Here is a 21582-nt window from a genome sequence, read left to right on the forward strand (position 1 = left end):
GTTGCGAGCGCGAGCCGGCGCTTTTTCTTCAAATCGTGCGCTCACTCGTATCGGCAGAGACGCCAGGACACACACGTATCCCCGAGTTGTTTTTTGTGTTTTATCCGACGTTTTTTCAACCGTTTTTAGCCACAATCGCGAGTAAAGTGAAGCATTGTTGTGTGCGCGATCCAGTGTTTTTTACCTGAACGTGCGGGAATAGCTGTGGATTTCGCGTTTTAGCCTCCAAATCTCAACGAGTGTGACAGGACGATTTAATGCTGAACAAAGGACGAGGGTTTATTCAGAGTTTTTACGGAGTCGACAGATTCGCAGACATATACCAGCACGGCATGAGGCATTTGGTGAGAACTTGTATCTTTTACTAACTTGATTCTTCTCTGATGTATGGCCATGGCGATCCGGGATATGGCAATGACGCAATGCTTTTGGACGACCTTTTGTCAGTTTTTTGCAATCGCGTCTCGCGCATTAATGTAAGTCGAATTGCTCTATTTAAGGAAAAAGCGAATCGGGATAATGCCGTTTTAATATGGCTTGTGAGTCTTGATCGGCGATCAGTGGTGGAGGAGCGTTCAGTATTAGGTAACTATATAAGTAAAAACTTTTCTTACCGGTTATTAGTTTGAGATCTGGCTGCCAGTTTTTTTAGGCGTCGCTGTGATATCTGTTTCATAGTTTCTGCATTATTGGAGTGAATGTAAAAAAGTTTCGTAAAAAAAATAAATTTTATTCTAAAATCGCGTCAACATTTCAGTTTTGACACTCCATTATACAGATTTTTATGTACATTGTGGTTTTGTTTCAGAATGATACCTTTTTACACACTTGATTCAACGTAGACAATTAAACACTAATATTTACATTTCAAGTTTAAAGCAATTTTTTCAAGTAGTTTTCTGTGCCAAATTTTTCTTTATCGGTGTACTACATTTACCCTCTTAATGGTGTGTCGTAAAGGTAGTAAATAGGCCGATCATTGAGTGGCTGTGTTGGCCTGTAGTTGTGATCGTCGTGATTATCCAATTGTAGTTTTCTAAACGATTCCAGCTGCCATTGAAAATGAATTCAGTGAGAACTTGTGGACGAGTGAAATTTAAAATTAATATTTTTAACTGCGATTCAAACTTCAAAAATCATTACCTCGTCAATGGTCACATCTTTTATGCGCACTGATATCAGCCAAATGACAGATTCACTGCAGGGTGGTGTAGTCAGCGAGCCCAAGTATGTTACGTATCCCTCTTTTAATAGGTCTAAGTCGAATAGCGACAAGGGAAAAGGGTCTATATCCGTACTCTGTCTAGGTTTCAGTATTTTTGAAAAGTCTGTCCTCATTCTTTCAATGCCCATGTTTGCATTTTTGTCAAGCTGAAAGAAATTTCAGCAGCAGAGGTAAGTGCATCGCCCACTAAGTATCCAAATTTTTTAAAACAAATTTGCAATTACCGACAAAAGATAGCCCAGAACAGCTATCCCATCGTCGTGCTTTATAGCTTCGGATATGTTCTGATAGGCCTTTTTCCAGTGCACCATGTGCATTTCCAGCGGAAAACTGCAACAAACCATTGTACTCTCTAATGACTTGACGCAGGCTCAAAGTAGACACACTTGAAAGCAATTGAGCGATGAATCACTTGGATATAATGAGAGTAGCGCAGAGGGACAAACGGGTGTTTTAGGCATGTCGTATACGCAAGGTGCGAATGTCGATTTTACATTTTCACCTGTGATTGGCAACCGTGTGCTCGCTGCCGGCGTCGTTGTCGGCGCCCCAGTGGAAGTGTACCTGAGCCAGCTCGTACAGTCCCGTCAAGGGGCCCCCGTAGACCGTCGGTGTATCGCGAGCTGGCCACACTCCGCTCAGTTGCACTGTCGACGGAACAATAACGATGTATTGCCGACGGTCGGTAATGTTTTCAAAATTCAAAAAATCGAACGTTCGTCGCATATACCCGAGTGTCCGTTATTGGTGATGGTCATCTTCTTGGGCCTAGTGTCGTAGCCGTAGCGTCCGAGGGGCGGCCTCTTGCTCTCCATCATCTTGACGTCCTGGAGCTCGATGTTGATCGGCGATTGCCTCGGTCCGGAGCAGATCGGGAAGTCGGCCAGCCAATCGTCGGGTCGCGTGTAACCGAAATGGCCTCGGCGAGCGCCGCCGTTTGAAGCATTAGAACCGTGATTGTTGCTTCCTTCGCCTGCAAATTGGAGCCCCGGGAAATTTTATATGCAGATCGGCAGCGACCAGATTGTGAAAACTATTTTCGTGCCGAGTCGATCTAGGCTGGACAAGTGGCTATTGTCTGCTCGCGCCTATACATAATATACGCATGTGCAACGAAAAGAGCTCGACTGAGCGACGCGCGAGCGGGGAGATTTCAACGCTTCGAGAATCGCGCGTTATCGTTATATTCGCTCGATCGGCTTATGCAAAACGATTTTGTTTTTTCTCGCGGGACACATTCCTCACACACTGGTATAATTGACCGAACGACACTGCGCGTATAAATTTCCAATCGTTTCGATGAAAAAAAGCTCTCCGCAAGCTCCCTCGAATTTGAAAGAAAAAAGTAACTCACCGTAGTCTTGCTCCTCGAATCGTCCAGCCTTTGCATAGCCGGTAACGAGCGCGACCAGAGCACTGAGCAAAAGAAGCTGAAACCGCATGTTTCTTCCTTCTCCTCGGAGGGCAGAAAGACGCGCGCCGTCCACGCGCAGACTACGTATATACCTCTCGCGAAGACTACTATGCACAGGCTGTGTGTAACGCCGTCCGTACAGCAGCTCTTCTCGATCGAGAGCTGACCATCGCGGGGAAGGGGAGCGATCATCGTCGGCGCGTGCCGCCGCCGCCGCCGCGATTTTCTGCCCGTAAGGACGGATATTCGCGTATATATATATATAGATTCTATACTTCCGGTTCCACGTGCGAGGAGGGTCGTTTTTATTGCGTGGACGTGACCTCTTCGCGGGGATACGACATGATTCAATACTGGTCGTTCCATGAGATTATACGCACTTCTTATCGTGGGGGCGTTTATGGGGTGGGCTTTTTTTATGATAATGACAGAACAGGTGCGTATAACTCGCGCGCGTCGTTTCTGCCAGTCGGTGTGTAAGGACGCGCCGAAAAGCCCGATATAAATTGCGTAATTCACTGCACAGCTCATTAAACATAGCGTTACGTCTGCTCTCCGGGCAATTGTCGAGTGTGCAGTATGTGTATACCGGTGATGCACACGCGAGAGTAGGATCGGAGAGTAAGAAGATGATGACGATGATGAGCGCCGGAGGACGGATCCGCGAAAATCGGCCGACCTTGACTCGCATGCTATTTTTTTTTTTTTTCTATCAAATGATTGTTTTATACTTTTTGCGATCGACGTATGCTTACCGAAGTTCGAGAGCAGCGAGCAGAGCAGAAAGATCGATAGTCGAGCACTCATTTTCGCGAGCGTTTGAGGAATGGCTTTGAAAAAAGTGGAGCGCGTCGATTTTCGTGTAAGGACGTACAGATGGACTATCGCGACAGCGGTGTGCGTTGTTTGGAGAAAAAAAAAACACGAAAGCGATGTCCGATAATGTATTGCGCAATGATGTACGTTTGTTTTTTATTAAAAATAGTCGCGTTTTATTCTGGAAGCTTGACGGAACCGATTTTTCAGGGCCTTGGGAGGCCCTGTTCAGGCGCCCTTAATTTTACGCTGTAGGGTGGTGGTTGGGATGATTGAGGAGAAAATTCTATTTTTACTCCCTAACGTAACAGTCTAAAGCCTCTTTTGTATTGCCAAAGAGGAGCGGACGTTTCGACGACTCGTACGTCGTCCTCCAGCGGAAGAATACCGGACGCCTCTAATCACTGCTTATCAGCTATATGTTCACATGGCTCGTTGGTCTAGGGGTATGATTCTCGCTTCGGGTGCGAGAGGTCCCGGGTTCAAATCCCGGACGAGCCCGCAGTGTATTTTTTTTTTCCTCCTTCCCAACCATTTCTGCTCCTAAATGCGAATTTCGTCCCTTACGTCGAAAATAATGTTTATTTTGTTATTCGGCGATGATTTTATTTCTTAGTCGAGAGAGTATACTCCGATTCGATGAGTGTACGTAAAAGAGGAATCTGTTTTATTGACGCGCCACGTTCGTCTTGGCTGTCGTCGCAGACGGCACTACTCAGTGTGTGTGCGGAAGTAAACATGGCACCGACTTGGGAAGCGACGAAGAATCATAGCGATAGAGAAAGGTTACTTTTTTTTCCTCATTTTCCTTCCGTTTCGCTTTTTTCTCTTTGTTCCGATGATTATCTCGCTGTCGAACGTTCGCTCAGAGTCATTGAGAAAACGGTTGGTCATTGTTTTGCGAGACCTAACCTAAAAGGAGCAAGTCTCGAACGTCAACAGATTTTCGCGTTCAATTCAAATTCGGGATTAAATTGATGCTTGCGCGAGTGACCGAATGGTGAACGATGCTTTTTTGAGGTTCGATAATTTATGGTTTTGGTCTGAGTCTTACTGGGAATTAGATTTACGAGTTGCTTGTTTTGGCTACTGAGTAGCATATTTTGACATGGATGTTTTACTGGTTTAGGTGGATTTGCATCTATCCAGCGTACATCAACAGCAAAAAGTCTTTGGCTGAGGGTCGCAAGCTTACGAAGGAAAAGTGTGTGGAGAACCCCACCCATCAAGAGATTCGAGATGTTCTTCTTAGTGTAGGGCTGAACGTTGGCGTAGAGAACAAGCTTCACCCAAGGGAACGCAGCAAGGAGCTCTTGTACCGTGGACGCATTCGTGTACAGTTAAAGAACAACGATGGTACTCCTTTCAATCCAGACTTTCCCTCGAGAGATTCGCTTTTGTCTTTCTTGGGGACTAACATTCCAAAGTTGAAGAGTAGGCAAGGAAAGCAGGCTGCTGGAGAGCAGTCAGCTCAACAAAGCTCTGCTAGTACATCAAAGAAGGGCAAGGGCAAGGGCCGAAGATGAAGTGTTCAAGAGGTGTTAAATAATCTTATCATCAAGTTTGTTGTAGGGTTTTTATACTGGAAATATATTGTCAGCTGTCATTGTATATTACCATGTTAATACTGTGATTCGCGTCAATACAGTGCAGATCTACAACTTTATAGATTCTTTGGGTTTTGCAATTTGTGTGAAAGATTATTTATATCAGTTATGTATGAGAACATACAACCAATTAAAACTAGGAAATTTCAACTCTTTATTTATTTTTTTTTTCACAAATAGCAAAAGTTAAAATACTGTTGAAGTGAATAAATTAAGTTAACTGATAAAATTCACAACTACATCAATGGTTTAAGGAATAATGAGACTTCAAAGTATGCAAATTGAAATATGTGAACTTCATTTATAAAATGTTTAGTTTATTGTAACTATAAAAGTTTCTTACAAAATTCTTATATTAAAGTACAAAAGTCTATATTACAAAATATGCGTGGTTCTTATCTGTCATTTAACATTAATTACAGAAGTAAAAATTTAACTCTTGATTAACTTCTTGTCACCTTTGAGTTTCTTTGTAATTTCCTTTGCTTGTTTGATTTTACCTATCATTTCAGATTTTGCTTTATCGGTTCTCGCAGCTGACCTTTCCACTTTTGTCTTTTGACCTGATGATTTTTCAATTGCTGGTCTCTGAGTTGTAGTTCTATCAATCTTGGGCAGCTCCGTTGTATTTTGTTCGGCTTGCTTGTTTGCAGCTTCAATCATTTTACTCTGCTTCTCAAGTTCTTCATCAGTAATGGACTCCGAAAATCCTTTGACATCTCTGGTGATTTTCCTGGCAGCTTCTTCCTGATTGGATTTTTTGCATATCTTTTTCTGCTGCTTCAAAGCTGGAATCTCTGCTGGTTTAGCCTTTCCAACATGTTGATCAGGCTCGTATTTAAAGGTCTCTTCCAAAGTAGTATCCGACTGCTGCATACCCATAGGAGATGAAGCAGTATTGTAAAATGGCATTGACATGGGGGATCCAACAATGTAAGTAGTAGCTGGCATCTGGGGTACGTAGCTACTCATCATCGTGCTTGGAATCATTGGTATAGCTGTGTAGGCAGGTAATTGATGCACATAGGATATGTGTGTTGGCGCTGGGGCACCCACTGTAGGACTCATGTATGATATTTGTCCTGGAGCAGCAGCACCTACAGTAGGATTCCAAGGAGCACCAACTGTTGGATTAAACAGACTGATGTATTGTGTACCGTAGCCTGGATTCAAGTAACTGACGGTGGGCATGTTGGATGCTGGATTTTCTGAACCAAGAGTAGAGCCACAATCGCCAGATGGTTTGGAGTCTTCCATCTTGGGCACACCAACGTTGTCATCATCTGAGGATTTCGGTGCATCGGACGCGGTTCTCTGTAAATAAATGAAATGATTAACTGAAAAGTTATTTCATTCATTAAGAAACATAGGATAGTAAGAAAAAATACTTACTAGGGTCTGGGCAGGAAGACCTAATCTTTGCGCTATACCAGTGAGCAGATGTGCAGGTGCGCTGACTAAATCATTTAAGCCTGGAGTTTTTGATATGGTTTGAATAGCCTGTGGGATTCCAAGCATAGGGTGACTGAGTTGCTGACGAAGAATTTGCAAAAGAGTCGGCGTGATACTTGGCACGCCCAGCATTTTTAATGGGTCGACAGCTCCAACACCGGGTGCAGTCTGTCCAACCGCTGGTCCACAGCCACTGGAAGATTTCTGGGATACTTGTGGTGTTGATTCTTCTTTCGACTCTGGCATAGTCTCTTGTGGTTGAGTGATTATCTTGTGAATATCCCCTACTGTGTCATCGCTTTTTGGGCTTGAAAGCTTCTGTCCTTGTGGTGGGCTTGACACAACTTCCTTAGGCGCAGAGTATTGCTTGGGAGTCGGACTGGAGACCATTTGCGGCTGCTGCTGGGCTCCCACACAGTCGCTATTTGGACTCGATACAAACTGCTGAGGCTCGGGATTGGAAACCAATGGCTGTGTGTCCATGTAGCTGTGTTGAATCGCGATGTACTGAGGCTGAACAGGTCGGAGTTCATAAGTCTCAGCGGGCTGAGTGACGATTCTCGCGGCTCCTACGCAGTCCGAACTTTTTCCCATGAGAGGTGGTGCTCGGAATATGTTGCCGGTGATAGGACCATCTTGCATGAAGTATTTCGCCACTTGATCGATATTGTCTGAAAAAAATTTTGAAATTTAGCCGAAATTTCTAAAAAGCAGTGAATTACATTTGTCATCCGAAGCTAATTGCGTTACAACTTACTTCTACCAAGTTTATGCTTTAATCCCAGCGTACACCTAGTGGATCTCTTGTCGCTGCTCAAGTCGCATGATAATAAGTTTAATCCTCGCTCTTCCGCCTGTCGCTTCATGCGAGACACGCACTCCACTTCTGTAATCCCGTAAGATTTACTCGTTAAACAAGCGTTTACGTGAAAAGCTGGAAAATTTTAAATTCACTAAAGTCTACCTTCGTTTGTGTGTCCTTCGATATTGCACTCGCACCGATCGCCGTCGAACGACGCGACTCCTTTGCAGCTGGAACATAGTTCCGCACAGGTCTGAGCGTCGGCTGTGTTCAGTGGAACTGCTTGCGCTGTAGAAATTTGAAATAATAGAATCATTACGATTTATTTCATTGATTTTTTTTTTTTTTGTAAACTTAATTTTTTAAAAGGAAACTTACCAGCTACTGCAAGCAGTGCGCAAACTAGGAGGATAGAAAATCGCGTGGCCATCTCGATGGCACTTTTGTCGTTTTGGTCGAAGTTGGGATACCTCGTCCTTTGAAAAATCTCTTTGCAGCCACCAAGCTACGAAATTGAACTGTACTGATTGACGGCGCGAGTTTGGCATTTATATATCATCCGAGCGAGAATTTGCATCGATCATCGTTTTCCATTCAAGCGGCTTCCGACGATTGCGAAGCATAAACAATGCACGTTGATGTTAATTTTATTTTGATTACGTTGGGCAACCGTATGGCAGCGGCGCGAGTGCAGCGCGTTCGTTTACGTGATATTTTAAGGTATTTTGTGGCAATTGATGAGATAGATTTAATTTTAAATTATTTTATGCGTAATCATCGATTACATTACGCTATCGTTTATTACAGTATATTATATTGCGGGCATTGCCGGAAACTAGTTTCGAAATTAAAGCAGAATTATTTTAAATGTTTATAATTTTCAAATATCTTGAAGTTATTAAAGGATTTTAAAGTTAATAAACGGATACATTGCTGGCAATGAATTAATTTCTGTTAATATTCGAGAATTTTTTATTCATTCAAAATCACAAACGATACTGATGTATTCAAATCAATTACGCAAAGTCTCAACAATGCTCTCAGGTATACAAGTTTCGTCACACGCACTTTCGGTTATGACAGAAAATTGTTATTAAAACAAAAAACATGAAAATTGCGTCGGCATTTGTAAAACAATCTTTGCCAAACGTAACGTAACAAGCACAGTGCATAACATTACGATTTTCCGGAATACAATTCAAATCGTGAAAAAATTATTATTAATTCTCCATTTATTTAGAAAATGAATAATTATTTAAAAAAAAAAGGCAAAAAAAACCTTCGCCGTGACAATGTTTTTACACATTGCCGTGACCAGGATTCGAACCTGGGTTACTACGGCCACAACGTAGGGTCCTAACCACTAGACGATCACGGCTATCGAAGGATGCTGACATTCGAGCTCATTTCGCTAGAAGTGGCCGGAATTTTTCTGGCGGCACGCGAGCGATGGCGCTGATGTTGGCAAAAATATCAACCTTCGCCGTGACAATGTTTAGCACATTGCCGTGACCAGGATTCGAACCTGGGTTACTACGGCCACAACGTAGGGTCCTAACCACTAGACGATCACGGCTAATGAAGGCTTGTGACGAGACGAGCGAAATTCGCGATCATGAGTGGAACTTTTTTCGGATGGTGGATTTGCGTTCGATATTGATTTTTGTCGATTGGTATAAAACGTCGGGAATGTCTGGAAACGATTGTGTTCATATTTGTAAGCGTTGACTCGAGGATTTATCCGCCGTCCGCTGACGAGGCAGTTGGTGTATTACCTACAGAGCTCTCTAATCGATAGTAGATAAGGCATACCCGTCCATCTTTACTGCCTATCTTAGTTCTCAATTAAGCCGCAGTCCATATTCTCGATCCAAAACCTTGCAAATCTCATGCTAGAAACGAAATAGCAGAAATTTGAAAATAATCTCAACAACTACCATAGCCCACATCCAATAATCCCAAATCGAAGCTTCTCTCCCCTCTCAAAACTAAAGCACATCAAATACACAGCGATCGATGCTGGAAGCCGTCGCGTGATCGTCTTTAAACCGTCAGTATACCAGGGTCGCGTCAGCTCCTCTTGCATTCTGTTCTCCCGATAGGGACGGGCTTCGAGCGACCGCCGTTGCTACCGCGGCGTCGCAGTTTTCGTCGCGGCGCCTCTGCTCTCTGTCACTCGCGAGAGAGCTCTCTCTCCTCAATCTCTCATACTCCCTACCCCTGCGTGCGCTCTACTTCGAGATTCTCCTTCTTCCGTTTCTTCTCCTCGGCATTTTGCTCGAACCCCCACGAGTGTCTTTCGCAGGGACGGATATTCGGGTGGGTGCATCCTTGCTCCAAGTGCCCTTTTCATTTTTTTTTTTTTTTCAAAAATTGCAAAAGCAACGAGTTTGGGGCTTGCTTCGTAGATGAGAATCGAATTGATTTCAATTTAGCTTTTATTATTATATGAATTGGTATCGTTTAAAACGTTGATGAGACAATCGGTCGTTTGGAGAATCAGTTAAAAAATGGGAAGTCTTACAGTTTAAAAGGCTAATTTGTTACTCCAAGCTCTGAATTCAAGCTCATCTGAAACGCTCCTCTACGAAACGTCGCTTTAACAATTACCTCCAGCCCACGCGACAATCCCAAGGTTTTCGCATCTGGATTTCGTCCCTGCGCGAACCTCCGCGAGTTGGCTGAGCGCCTGGTGCCTAGAGTCTCTGGGAGAGCCTACCTTAACGACATGAGCACGAGAGCAGCATGTCCGGCTCCATAAGGCCACATGTAAGCCACTTGCTCTCTCTATTCTCTCTTCGGCTCTCCTCCTACTCCTGCCAACATTTTTCTCCGCGGATGCCCCTACCACTCGGCCGACTGACGCGCGCGTTCAGCCTTATTCCCCGCCTCTTTCGATGCGTTTATATGTAAGAGCATATAGCGAGGGAAGGGAGTTTGACGCCTTTCGCTAGTCTGCATGTATACACACTTGGACGATTTATTTAACTATTGATCACGGGGTTATTATTTACAGAGCTTAGAGCTACGAAAGTGACTGATTTCGTAGCTGTATCGTATGTACATTGTATAGGGGATTATGTTTACGTTCAGTTGTTGCCGATCAGTTTCTTCGCTTTCTTCTGGAGGATGTCCCTGTTCTCGTGGTCGACGTCGTATACCTGTACGAAACGGACGAACGTTGTATACTTTGAAAAATCGAAGCTGACCATTAGCGAAATTGAAATTTTCTCTCAACGAACCTTACCAACGAACTCCTTCTTGAGTCTCCTGTCGCGAAACAGCATCTTCTCGGTGGTTCGGAGGTTCTTGAAGACTCTGAGTCGAAGTCGGCCGAACTTTCGACGAAACTTGCTCCCGTCACTCGGCCGAATTTTCTCGAGGTCCAGAATCTTCTCGTGGATGCACTTCTGCATGTCGGCTAAATCGTCGACCGATTTCGTGAACCTTCGCAGCTCCTTGTAGGCCGCGTCGTAGTCCTTTCGCATCTTGTACTTGACTTGGTTGGCCAGCTGTGAACGCGATTATTCTCTTTAAAAATGTCTCGAAATTTACGACCTAAGTCGACGCGAAGAACAGCGTATTCACCTCCTGAAACTTGGGCTGATCAGCGTCAGCCTCGCCGACGACCTGCACTAGCCAATCGTCCACCTTGGCAGCTATTTTCTCGCAATCGTAGTCCGTGAGGAAGGAGTCCTCCTCCAGGATGTTATCGTCCGTCCGAGCGAGTACCTCCGCACTCCAGTGCAGGACCCTTCGCCACTCTTCGTACAGGGCCTCGCTGTTCTGCGGCATCCGTCCCACTTGCTGCTGTCCCATTTTCGCTACATCGATCGGGTCTCGTCCTTCTATCGTTCATACCAAATTCGATCTACTGGATTCCATATCCTCGATTTTGAAAATCGTAAACATTTCGAACCCGCCTGCCGAAAGCGACATCGCTTCAGCAGCTCGCGAACTTTCCCACCACACCATCGAGACTGGTAGTCGGTAACGCGAGGCTCTGTACGCATCTCGCTATGGTAAGCCTTCCGAAAAGGAGAGGAGGAAATCGCTGCAAAAAGCAGGCTTCAACAACTGTCGTCGTACGTTGTGTACGACGAGATCGACGAGGAATCAATAAGCCGATTATTGGCCGCGCGTTAAACGGAGATTACACCGGGCGCTCTCGCGGATTGACAGTCGTTTCAGTTCTCTCTCCTGTGTAGCCAGGCCTCGCTTACAGGCCTGTGCGAACAAGTCGATTCAGAGCGCTCGCCAAGACGGAAATCCGCTCCAGTTTGCCGACAGCTGGCGGCTTCTATTCTTCCTGCGTAGGACGTCGCTATCCTCTGGTTAGCATTGACGCGCGGTTGCGCATTTTTTCCTCTCGAAACGTCTCCTAACTTTCGGTCAACGAGATCGCACGTACGCTCGTAATTTCCATCGTAAAGTAAAGCCTGCAGCACCGGCAAACTAAACCCATCGACGAATCGCGTTAAGCGAACCGGCACAGATCAGCAGCTGGTCGCACGTCGGCGAAGGGATACTTGTAAACACGAGGGCGTGAGGGAATTTCATCGGATTCTCACTATACACCTCTGCGCGTCTTTGAGTCTCGTCTCTCGTTCGTGTAGCGAGCGAAGGCCGAGCATCAGCAGCACAGCGAAATTCGCCTCGACTGCTCTCTGGCTTTATGCTTTTATTCGAGCGACAAATTGAACTAAAAATATAATCCCTTTGCCGGCGACGCGAGCCTCTCCATCTGAGCGTTCATGCGTGTGTGAGAGAGAGAGAGAGAGAGAGAAGCTCGCTTCGCTTCTCACACAGGCTTATACACGGCGACACTCTTTGAAGTATCTCCCGATGCCGAGAGCTGCTCACTCGCCTGTGTCTCGCAAGCTCACGAGCTGCCCATATGCGATATGCCCGCGATTTGGGTTAGCCGTTGGAAATATGTTGCTCTCCTCGCGATGCATAACGTATATGAGCGACGGGGATCGTTAACGCCCGAGATTGGCTTATAACAATTACCGGCAGAGGCTCGAACTTTCGTCCTCGTCGTGATATAATAAGCAGCTGCGCGGAGACGCGAAAGTATGCGCATAAGCGGCTGTACGACCGCTCGGGGATCGTATAACTCGTACACTCCGCAGTATAGCAGCGCCGGGAGAAACTGCTCCCCCGCGAGCTGTCCTGCGGCGCATAATTATCGCTCTTTAATACGCGATAACTCGCAGCGTTGGTCATCGGCTAAAAAGAAGCTTTCGACTTTATGCAAATATTCAAATTCAAAGCCAAAGGCCAACACACCGCACGCTCCGGTGACCACAGAAGTACGTCGTCGTATTCCCCGAGAAATCGCTTCGTACGACACTGCACAAAACGCTCCTTTTTCCGACGATTCTTCCAGCAGGCCAGCCGCGCATCTGACCGGAAAAAGCCGCGGTGCGCTGTAGCGCGCTGATAACTCGGCGAGCCTCGAAATATTGGCTTTGAGAAATAAAAATAAATCTCACCCCGGCCGGCTCGGCCTGTGTGAATTTCGATCGCAGAACCCGACGCTCGTCGTCGTCGCCGCGATAAATACGAATTCCCTTTGGCTCGCGACGTAATCCCGCGGAATTCAAACTGCCGGCTTATATTGATTTAGCGAGGAGACAGACAGTCCTCGGCGATTTCAAGAGACATCTCCATCGTTGCATTCTTGCGGCGGACGTATATAATACACGCGGATTATATATATCTTGGATCTCGGACGACAATATTGTCTTTAGCCGTACGACGGATGCGTCCTGGGAGGGAAAAAGCTCATTTTCAGCGCGACGAGTAATTGGGACGCAATCGCGAGCGAGAGAGCGCATGAATTCCCGGTATGCGCTTTAATTGGAATTCTTGGAATAGTTCAGCGCGCTATGGGTCTCGGGTTTTTCCGCGGAAAAATCGCGACGCTGGGGGAGAGGAATTAGCGACGGAGCTGCTCTTGATATGATTAAGCTCGGATCAATGCGATGGAGGATACATGAGTTGAGAGACTAAATTTGGAATCGGGATTATCGATCCCGGGAAGCTTCGCGGGGATGAGAAAAGTGCCGGCGTTGCCGTGTGCTCGCGCAGTTAATTAGCCGGTTGAGTAAAATTCGTGATTAGCTTTGCTGGGCGTATACGGTGTTAATATCGCGCATAAGGTGCGTCGTACTGGGTGTGAATTTGGTTATCCACGGTAGATTTTATTTACTATACTAGAAAACGATAATTTTCCCCTTCCAAAGAAACGTCCACCTTAAGAGAATAGAACGCGACGGCGGCACGAGCGAAAGAGAAAAAAAATCGGAACCTCTCAAATCCCGGAATCGAGAGACGGACACCGGTGTAATCCTTTGATATTGGCCCCCGGGACTGCTCTGGATATTACACTTCCTGCCTCGAGAGAGCCATCGCTCCCCGAAGCCATTGACCTTCGATAGCCGCGACGACTCTGCTTTGTACTAGCCCATGTGCGACCGAAGACTTTACACCCAAAACCGCACAATAGCAAGCCGGTTTATTTCCGAATCCGCCGCGCCTACGTCCCAATTTGGCAGAGTCCTTTCTCCGGCTAATAAAAGCCGCGCGCGAGTCTAGCGTTATGACGATTCGATCGCGCTGCAGGTGTATTTAAAGCCGCTCGAGAGTCGTCGGTTCATCCGATCGTCGTCAACCGATCGGCTTCGAATCCGCACGAGAGTACGTCGACTAACGAAACGAAACGCGCCCGGGCCGTCTGCCAGACAGACACAATCCTCGGCTATAAATACCGGTCAGCAGCTCCGACTCTTTCTTCTCCTGCGAGGCGGCTTTTTTCCGTTCCGCGTTCCTCCTGCTACGCGTACCCTCTCGGTTACGTAAAAATACGATCGATTAGCCCGACGTACAACCGACTTTTTTTTACTATACTCCTCCTGTTGCACGTATGCCTGTACAGAGGCGTGTATACTCGTGCGCGGAAAGTTAGCTTGAAAGCAAGGCCGTATACGCGCGGGGCAAAGTGCTGGTAACGAGATTTCCAGGTAAATTCAGTCGGAGAGACGACCGCCATTAGGAGGACACGCCATGGCTCTTAGGCACGGCCAAGACTCTGGCTCTCTCGTGTGACTCGATTAGTTCCTGCAGGCGAATAACTGCGCTACGCCGTTTCTATTTTTTTCTCATCTTCTATTTTGCAGCCGGGGAGAGCCATCGATCGGCAAAAGAAAGCATCCGAGAAACGCGCGATGTCGGATTCGGCTCTAAGTTTAGCGCGGCGGCAAAAAAGCTCGCGCACGCAGTGCTTGCGGCTCTCTATTTATTTTAGGTGCCGCTGAATGTTTGACGAGTATCGAGGCGCTGATCCGATTACGCGGAATTCGTAAAAACTATAGCGTCGAGGGAGGTGCTGAAAGCTACTTCGGGCAAGAATGATAACGTAAGGCATCGTCGAAGGACCGAAGCTTCGATAATGGAGGAAGCGGCTCTTCTTGCTTGGAAATTCTCCGAACTCTATTCTATGTGTATTGCGGTGGTTGTAATGCGATTGCAGTGCTCGGACAGCTCGCGTTCCATTATGCGAGCGTGGAATCGAAAAAGTTTGTGCCGATCGCCGAGAAAATCGAGGGAATAAATTCACGACGATACTTTATTGGACGCTCGCTAGCATTCTTTTTTTTTTTTTCAGGCTCTTAGTGACCTGCATTGTTTATCGAGGCCGTAAAGTGCGTTTTGAATTTGCCGCGCAGCTTTTTTTCCGAAGCTTTTGTCGAAGGTATATAGTAATAACGTTGGCGTTGCCGTTTGGCAGAGTTTCGCCGTTTTTCCAAGCTTTACGGCGATATTAAAAATACGCGGAAAACGTGGCTCGTTATATTGTGTTTTTATTAATTTTAACGTTATTTTTTTAACGATTATCTCCGCGTAGACTAGTTTACGTACATATTTCGAATAATGTAACAACGTGAAATATTAAATTCGCCTCCAGCAATTTGCGGGAAAATTATGAACCGTCATTAATACCCAAAAACAACTGCAAATATCTGATTTTAACTCGAGCGCCATAGATAACCCGCCGAAACCCAAACGGCCTCAGCGACATATTCGCGAATCCCCGCACAAAAAGCACGACAAACACCACGAAGACAGCCGCGAAAAAGACTCGATACCCCTGTTGTGGAAAAAAAAATAAACAAACGAAGAAACAGCGAGCGGCACAGAGTCCAGGATTGGATTTCCCCCTCCCCAAAGCTTGCGCGCATTCCATTATCTCTCCGGCGGTCGTAGTTTCATCCCCGAGGCCGGATGCAGTTTGCGGTGGATTGCAGGCCGACTAACCGCGGCTTCCGCCGGAAGTTAAATCAAACGTCGGCTCTAAACAACCTCGTATACCGCCAATTGATTTTCAGGCCTACTTTTGCCTCGTCCCTCGCTGACGGTTCCGTTGTGCACACGCGCGTATATATACGCACATCGAAGAAGAAAAGCTGGAAATCCCTGGTCGGTTTTTAATTGAAAAAATCTAATTCTAACGAGAACAATGCAGCGCGCGAGTTGCTCCGTAAACGAGCACGAATGGCTCCCCAGAGGGAGAGAGCGAGAGATGTGTGACTATACTCGCGCCGCGTATACGTTATCATAGTTATTAATGAAGAGAAAGAGCCGCGCGGCGATATTCGCGCGATGTTTATTCTAGCGACGACGAGGGACAGCACCAGGGCGCTGCATCTTTCAGATGTAATTACAGAGGAACTGGCTAATCAGAGAGACCCTGTGTGCTTGTATTTTTCGTCTTCAGCCTTTGCTGCGCTGTGCCGTCGTTAAAATTCAGACTAGCGAGTGCTCGAGAGATTACTCGTGGAAAAGTCGATTCAATTGCTGGAATAGAGTGCAGTGCTGCGGTGCGAGGGGTCAATTAATTAACCGGCGAAGAAAGCCGAGCCCCATTTTACAATTGGCTTTTGCTTTTCACTCGTAAATCACTCGGTAGAGGAAAGCCATTACTGGATTCGTAATATTTTCCAATTCCCCGAGTGTATAACAAACTCTTCCTCTCTCTCTCTCTCTCTCTTTCTGTCTTTTCAAAATACCGGACGAAACGATATACTTTCCGGTCGAGCGACCGGCTACAAAGCGGTGGCAGAGCCCGCATGTGTACGAAAATAAAAAAAAAAAAGAGCGAAGAGCGAACGTACAGAGTGGAGAAGAAGCTATAGAACGACACCTGCGCGCAATCCTTCCGTTATAATTCGCTCGCTATTTTCGTATCGGAGCTCGATCGATACTATCGATTAAAGTCGTCGACGCTGTGATTAAAACCCGATCGCTCGCGTGTGTTATCGAGTGCGTAAATACTGACGATGGAGAATTAGAGCCGCAAGAATCTGAAAAATGCATCCGCACACGTCGATCCTTTTATCTCTCTCTGATCTCGTCGTCGTCGCTTTTTTTCAGCGGACAGAGGGGAAAGTAGACGCATTTAATAATTAAGCGAACTCTGATGGATGTCCGGACGGGACAGGATCAAAAGAGGACGGCGAATAAATAGCGCGCGACTGTGGACTTTTCAAATTTATTAAATCAAAAGTAGAGAGAGAGAGAGAGAGAGAGAGAGAGAGAGAGAGAGAGAGCGCGAAGAAAAAATCGTCGCTTCTGCAAAATAACACCGCAACCATAGGCTGCTGCTGTATACTCGCATAAGCCCTACGTGTCGGCGTCGCGCACTTCAATCCTCCCTAATTGTTTCCCAACTGAGGGCGAAGAAGGGAAAAAGAAGCGTCGGAAAGGGTTTCGTAAAGAGCCTGAATAGGCGGCGGCTGCTGCTGCAGGGAAGAAGACGAAGAAGCACAGCGAGAGAGAGAGAGAGAGAGAGTGAGTAAGAGAGTCTGCCGCCACTGCACGACGATCAATACCGCAGGGGTGCAGCCGGCCGAATGCGCGTGGAGTCTCTCACTCACTCGTGCAGCCCCTACTCAGACGCCTGTTCTTCGGGGGCTATATGCACGAGAGAGGGCTCATCCATATCCATCTCTCGACTGGCGGAGCTTCTTTTTGAGGCCGCGTATTCAGGGACGCCCCCTCGCTCTCTCGGACCGGTATGAAATTTTGAGGAGAGACAGACGTGGTGCGACGACCTTGGGACAGCTCTTGTTGCCATGGGCAGGCTGTTGACAGATGTGGCAGAGAGCTCGTCGGTTGATCTTGCTCGCGGAGCAAAGTCCATAACTTCTGGATCACGAATATCGGACCGATCTTTTTTTTTTTCCACGGTATACCCGCGAGCGCTTCTCGTTAGCCGAACGGTTAATCCAGCGAAGGCATGGAACTTGTCCCGAACTTTCGCCGCCGCCGGGAACATTTTTCACCGCGACTAAGTAGCTGTACATCGCGCAAGCTTCTCTCCAATCAATGCTCCGACGATGCATGACCCACATTTCCTCCACGAGCGGTAGCAGTGCACACTCGATAGCCCTTTTATACTCACACATCAGTCGTATAATATTTATAGCCCATAGAGGATCGATCAGACTCTCCGGGCAGCTCCTCGTCATCTTTTGTTTTAAGAAAACTTTGGACAGTATAGCCTCGTACATCCTGACGTCGTGTTCAATCACCTCATCTCTCTCTCTCTCTCTCTCTCTCTCGTTCGTTCTCCGTTCTCTACATCTCGTTGGCTTTTGTGTTAGCCGACGGCGGCGGTACTCGGCGAAAAATCCCTCGACAGGACTATCCCCCCGAGTGTATAACCAGTTCTATTCATCCGCCGGCAACATCCTCGAGATATATCGAGCCTTTGAAATTTAATAACTGACGGCTTTCCAATACTTGCGCTCACCGCTCGCTAGCGTGTTTGTAAGTAGCTGTCTCTCTATCTGCCCTCGCGAGCGAGCGCGACGATGAGTGGCTGCACAAAACGCGCGTAGCCTAGTTGCAAAACAAACCGCACTGCATCCAGCTCCGTAGAGATGATGCGCTTCGGCTCTCGGATTATATGTCCCGGAGTCGGACAGAGAACTGATTTTTTTTTTTAAAACTGTGCAGTACCTAACCTGAAAAGTCCTTAAATCTCATTAGCCGGCCTCCAACCTTAATCGGACGTGCGCAGCTACATTTATGAACGTGTTTATTACACTACCGCCGCTAGGGGGCGCAGCTGTGGTATTCCTCCTCTGTTGATATAATAATGCGCGTCACACGCTCTCGCGAGCTCATCCATTATATTCGAGTAATGCGTACATACGGCGACGGCTGCTCGGCGCTCTCGAGTTTTCCGATAAAATTTCATTTACGTCTGCACGACGACGACGTACGCTTTTTTCTCCGTTTTCTTCCGTACAACGCGCACAACGAGAGCCAGTGGGTTATTTGCAAAATTGAAGGGTAAGCGCTGAAGTGGATCGAGGGAGACTACAGCCTCGTTTTACATATGGCCAATGTGTCTTCTCCCTTTAGGATCGGATGTGGACAGAAGGAGACGGGATTATATGCCGTTGCTGGAGCACCAAACGCCGGACATACGCCGAGCTTCCTTCCACCTGACGTTCCTATCGATTTGCTACTCTCTGCAGCCCGGCCCGTTCTAGCTATACGTGTGCCGCTACTAATTTCCTTAATCGAGCGGCGGTCCGAGTTTATACTCTCTTTCTTTAAATGTTACGCGTTAAATGCGCCTATAGCATCGTCGCAAAAGAACTGCTCCTTCCTCGGCTTTGTCGGCAGAGAGAGAGGGAGAGAGAGAGAGGATTCAATAAAGCTCTCAAAGGATTAGTCGCTTTGCATGCGACTATAGAGCCTATCGAGCGCCGCCACGGCTGCCGTAGAGTCAATATTGGCCTCGCGTGTCATTTTCGCGGAGCGACACTTTCGCAACAAGCTTTGAGAAGCCATTCTCTTTAAAGCTCGCGGGGTCTATGTGTTCGCGTCATGCAGCCGCCGGAAATGAAGAAGAAGAAGCTTCGGTTCTCTCCCTCTGCATTATAATACGCGGCAGCGACTCTCCCCGTTAAAACAATTGGAAAACCATTAGACCGCCAAGTCGTATTCAATCACCGGCGAACTTCCGCGAGGCAATCAGAAAAGACTCGTCGCCTCTCGGAGTTCACCCTCCGCGCGAAGCCTCTGCGAGTACACACGGCTGATTACGGCCGCGTAACGCGATACTTGCAAAGTTCCACCTGAAAAATCGCATATTGTCTGCGTGTACGTATACCTGCCGCGGCGCATAAAACAACTGCTGTGTATAGAGGCCATTCGGCATCACAAAGGCAGTGAGAGGGAGGCCAATCGATATATCGCCAGCGCAAAGGCCTGTGTGAAGATTGCTTTTGCAACAGCGACACCGGACCAGCCCTCCGGTCACTGGCTGCTGTTGCTGTTGCTGTTGTGTTGCGAACCGGCGAATCACTGCGCGAGCCCGCAACAGAGGCGGTTGATGTTCGCGAGAGTACGGGGCGCTGCAGCACCGTTGGGTTTTTTCTTTGCAATGCAAGCTGGGTTGAGAGGGATTTTCGGGTTTGGTTGGCTGTTTTACGGCTTTTCGGCTCGCTTTTACGCTGCGCGCAGGTAAAATGTCGAATGGCCGGGGTTTTAAATTGTTGAGGGCGTTGCTCTCGCGGGTTTTTATTTTTACGGCGTCGACGTTGTTGTCGCTGTAAAAACGTCGTTTTTCAACATCATGGTGAAGTTTAATTTTATCTCGAAAGCTGGAAGTGTTAATTCCCTCCAAAAGCCGACTTAAAATAATTTAAATACTTCCAACGGGGTAATATTATTTTCGCATTATAGCTTGAAAAAGATTATCCGCTTTCAATAAGCTTCTGCGGATAAAATTGAAAATTATGTTAGGCCAACCAAATTAAGCGAATCATAGAAACCTCAACGCGGCCCGTCGTCCGACTTAACAGCCACAATTCCACTCGCCCCGCAACCTCGTCAACATTTCCTCGAGACCATGAACCCGGCCATTTTCTTCTCGCAGTCACTTCCCAACAGCAACGACGCCCTCAACTGCCTGTTTACTTATCCGATCATCATCATCATTGGGGGCGGTCCTCTCGCAGAAATGTCGGCTTTTATAGTCTCTTGATTGTCGCCGGACGATTTTCTCTCTCTCTCTCTCTCTTGCTTTCCTTCTTCCGACTCTTCGTCGTCGCGCGACGCCGACTCTTTGATCCCCCGTCGCGTCGTTCCGTTTATTTTAACGTCGCTGCGATTAACACGCGGCAAGCGTTCATTAGGCGCAGTCGACGCCTGTTTATCTCGTCCAACGCGTTTAAAGCTCGACGAACGTCGAGGAAGTAGTTGAATAAATTTCTCCTCTCGGAGAAAAAAGGGTAATAGCAGCGTAAGGAAGACGATGAATCGACGCAGTAGTTGAGTCTTCCTCGAGCGGCGGAAAATGGAAACTGCTGCGAGAGCCAGCGAATTAGCAGCCGGATTAGGTATAACCCGAGAGATTAGTTTCTGACCGCTTAGTTTGTACATCCGCGCGCGCAAGCTCCTCTCGCTCTCTAACTCGGCCGGCGCTGCAAACTTTCTCTATATACCGGCCGACCTCCAGCTTCCGAGAAACCAACTTTTCCCGCGTCAACGATCGACGTATGCAGAGCGAGACGTACAGGTATATACGCGCATTCGTAGTCTGGGAGGAAAAAAGAGCGCGTATAGGTGCAGGCGAGCGCTTGGCAACGTCCCTCCAATTACGCCGCTGCACACAGCGCCTTGAGCGTCGCCCGCGTTTCATTAATTTTAATTAAATATCCTTAATAAAATGTAACGCCGATGCGCCAGCGGCGAAAATTGCGTGTAATGGAGAGGGAGAGAGATAGAGAGCCGGGAGATGAAAAAGAGACGACACTCTGCTTTTTACCCGGATTTCGAGGATTAGTCTAATAATGCGGGTTTAACGAGATGCACTGCCGAGCGCCGCCTTTTTATCCCCCAGCCACCGCCCGGAAAAATATGTCGGATGTCGTAATTATCGTGCGTGCAAAACCCATTACACGCACTGGCCGCGCGACCCTGTAAATTCCCGACATTTCCCCGATGGCATCCGGTAAATAACCAACTCGTTACACAGCGGGGGGCGTTTCAAAAAATCGTAAAAGCCCCGCCGCTAGAAAAATAAAGCGTCGTCACGGCATCGACCCTTTAAGCCAGACTCTCTCCCTTCTCGCGCGCACAATGCGCTCGAGAGAGTCTGCTGCAGCATGCGCGGGGCGAAGAATGCGATTGCAACTCTTTTTTTCGCGGGGCGCGGCAAGCCAGACGCGCGCTTCGATCC

General features: G+C 47.2%; 5 protein-coding genes and 3 non-coding genes across 18 annotated transcripts in view; 3 read left to right on the forward strand and 5 right to left on the reverse strand.

Moving 5' to 3' along the window:
• Positions 1 to 317: 317 nt before the first annotated feature.
• The window catches only part of LOC100123707 (poly(rC)-binding protein 2), a 78325-nt gene continuing 57060 nt past the window's right edge, over positions 318 to 21582 (forward strand). For all 8 annotated transcript variants that reach the window (XM_032596349.1, XM_032596348.1, XM_008204736.3 and 5 more), the window contains exon 1: positions 318 to 344. In XM_032596349.1, coding sequence (XP_032452240.1) covers positions 333 to 344 — 12 coding nt within the window. In that variant the 5' untranslated portion in view covers positions 318 to 332. The remainder of the gene's footprint in view (positions 345 to 21582) is intronic.
• On the reverse strand, positions 715 to 2802 carry LOC100123691 (carbonic anhydrase 1). 2 transcript variants are annotated; one of them, XM_001607332.6, is made up of 6 exons: positions 2580 to 2802; positions 1956 to 2198; positions 1728 to 1872; positions 1450 to 1555; positions 1144 to 1371; positions 715 to 1050 (listed from the first exon to the last, which is right to left on the reverse strand). In XM_001607332.6, exons 1-6 carry the CDS (start codon positions 2665 to 2667, stop codon positions 934 to 936), a joined length of 927 nt encoding a protein of 308 aa, XP_001607382.1. In that variant the 5' UTR covers positions 2668 to 2802; the 3' UTR covers positions 715 to 933. The 2 variants fall into 2 exon arrangements, with proteins under 2 accessions (XP_001607382.1, XP_031777990.1); XM_031922130.2 differs by having other exon boundaries at positions 715 to 1078; positions 2580 to 2758.
• Positions 3885 to 3956, forward strand: TRNAP-CGG. Its single transcript has one exon. It is a non-coding gene; the product is annotated as a tRNA-Pro (tRNA).
• Positions 4096 to 5509, forward strand: LOC100123695 (signal recognition particle 19 kDa protein). Of its 2 annotated transcripts, none has more exons than XM_001607892.5 (2): positions 4096 to 4240; positions 4585 to 5509. In XM_001607892.5, exons 1-2 carry the CDS (start codon positions 4194 to 4196, stop codon positions 4979 to 4981), a joined length of 444 nt encoding a protein of 147 aa, XP_001607942.3. In that variant the 5' UTR covers positions 4096 to 4193; the 3' UTR covers positions 4982 to 5509. The 2 variants fall into 2 exon arrangements, with proteins under 2 accessions (XP_001607942.3, XP_003425608.1); XM_003425560.5 differs by having other exon boundaries at positions 4156 to 4475.
• LOC100678793 lies at positions 5350 to 7854 on the reverse strand. The gene is made up of 5 exons (XM_008204737.3): positions 7695 to 7854; positions 7479 to 7604; positions 7272 to 7400; positions 6455 to 7185; positions 5350 to 6376 (listed from the first exon to the last, which is right to left on the reverse strand). Exons 1-5 carry the CDS (start codon positions 7744 to 7746, stop codon positions 5495 to 5497), a joined length of 1920 nt encoding a protein of 639 aa, XP_008202959.1. The 5' UTR covers positions 7747 to 7854; the 3' UTR covers positions 5350 to 5494.
• On the reverse strand, positions 8623 to 8694 carry TRNAH-GUG. Its single transcript has one exon. It is a non-coding gene; the product is annotated as a tRNA-His (tRNA).
• On the reverse strand, positions 8821 to 8892 carry TRNAH-GUG. Its single transcript has one exon. It is a non-coding gene; the product is annotated as a tRNA-His (tRNA).
• Positions 10273 to 11204, reverse strand: LOC100680001. Of its 2 annotated transcripts, none has more exons than XM_016984763.2 (3): positions 10905 to 11204; positions 10564 to 10828; positions 10273 to 10477 (listed from the first exon to the last, which is right to left on the reverse strand). In XM_016984763.2, exons 1-3 carry the CDS (start codon positions 11133 to 11135, stop codon positions 10323 to 10325), a joined length of 651 nt encoding a protein of 216 aa, XP_016840252.1. In that variant the 5' UTR covers positions 11136 to 11204; the 3' UTR covers positions 10273 to 10322. The 2 variants fall into 2 exon arrangements, with proteins under 2 accessions (XP_016840252.1, XP_003425599.1); XM_003425551.4 differs by having other exon boundaries at positions 10559 to 10828; positions 10905 to 11203.

Source organism: Nasonia vitripennis, chromosome 1, assembly GCF_009193385.2.
Source record: "Nasonia vitripennis strain AsymCx chromosome 1, Nvit_psr_1.1, whole genome shotgun sequence".
NCBI classification, from domain to species: Eukaryota; Metazoa; Arthropoda; class Insecta; order Hymenoptera; family Pteromalidae; genus Nasonia; species Nasonia vitripennis.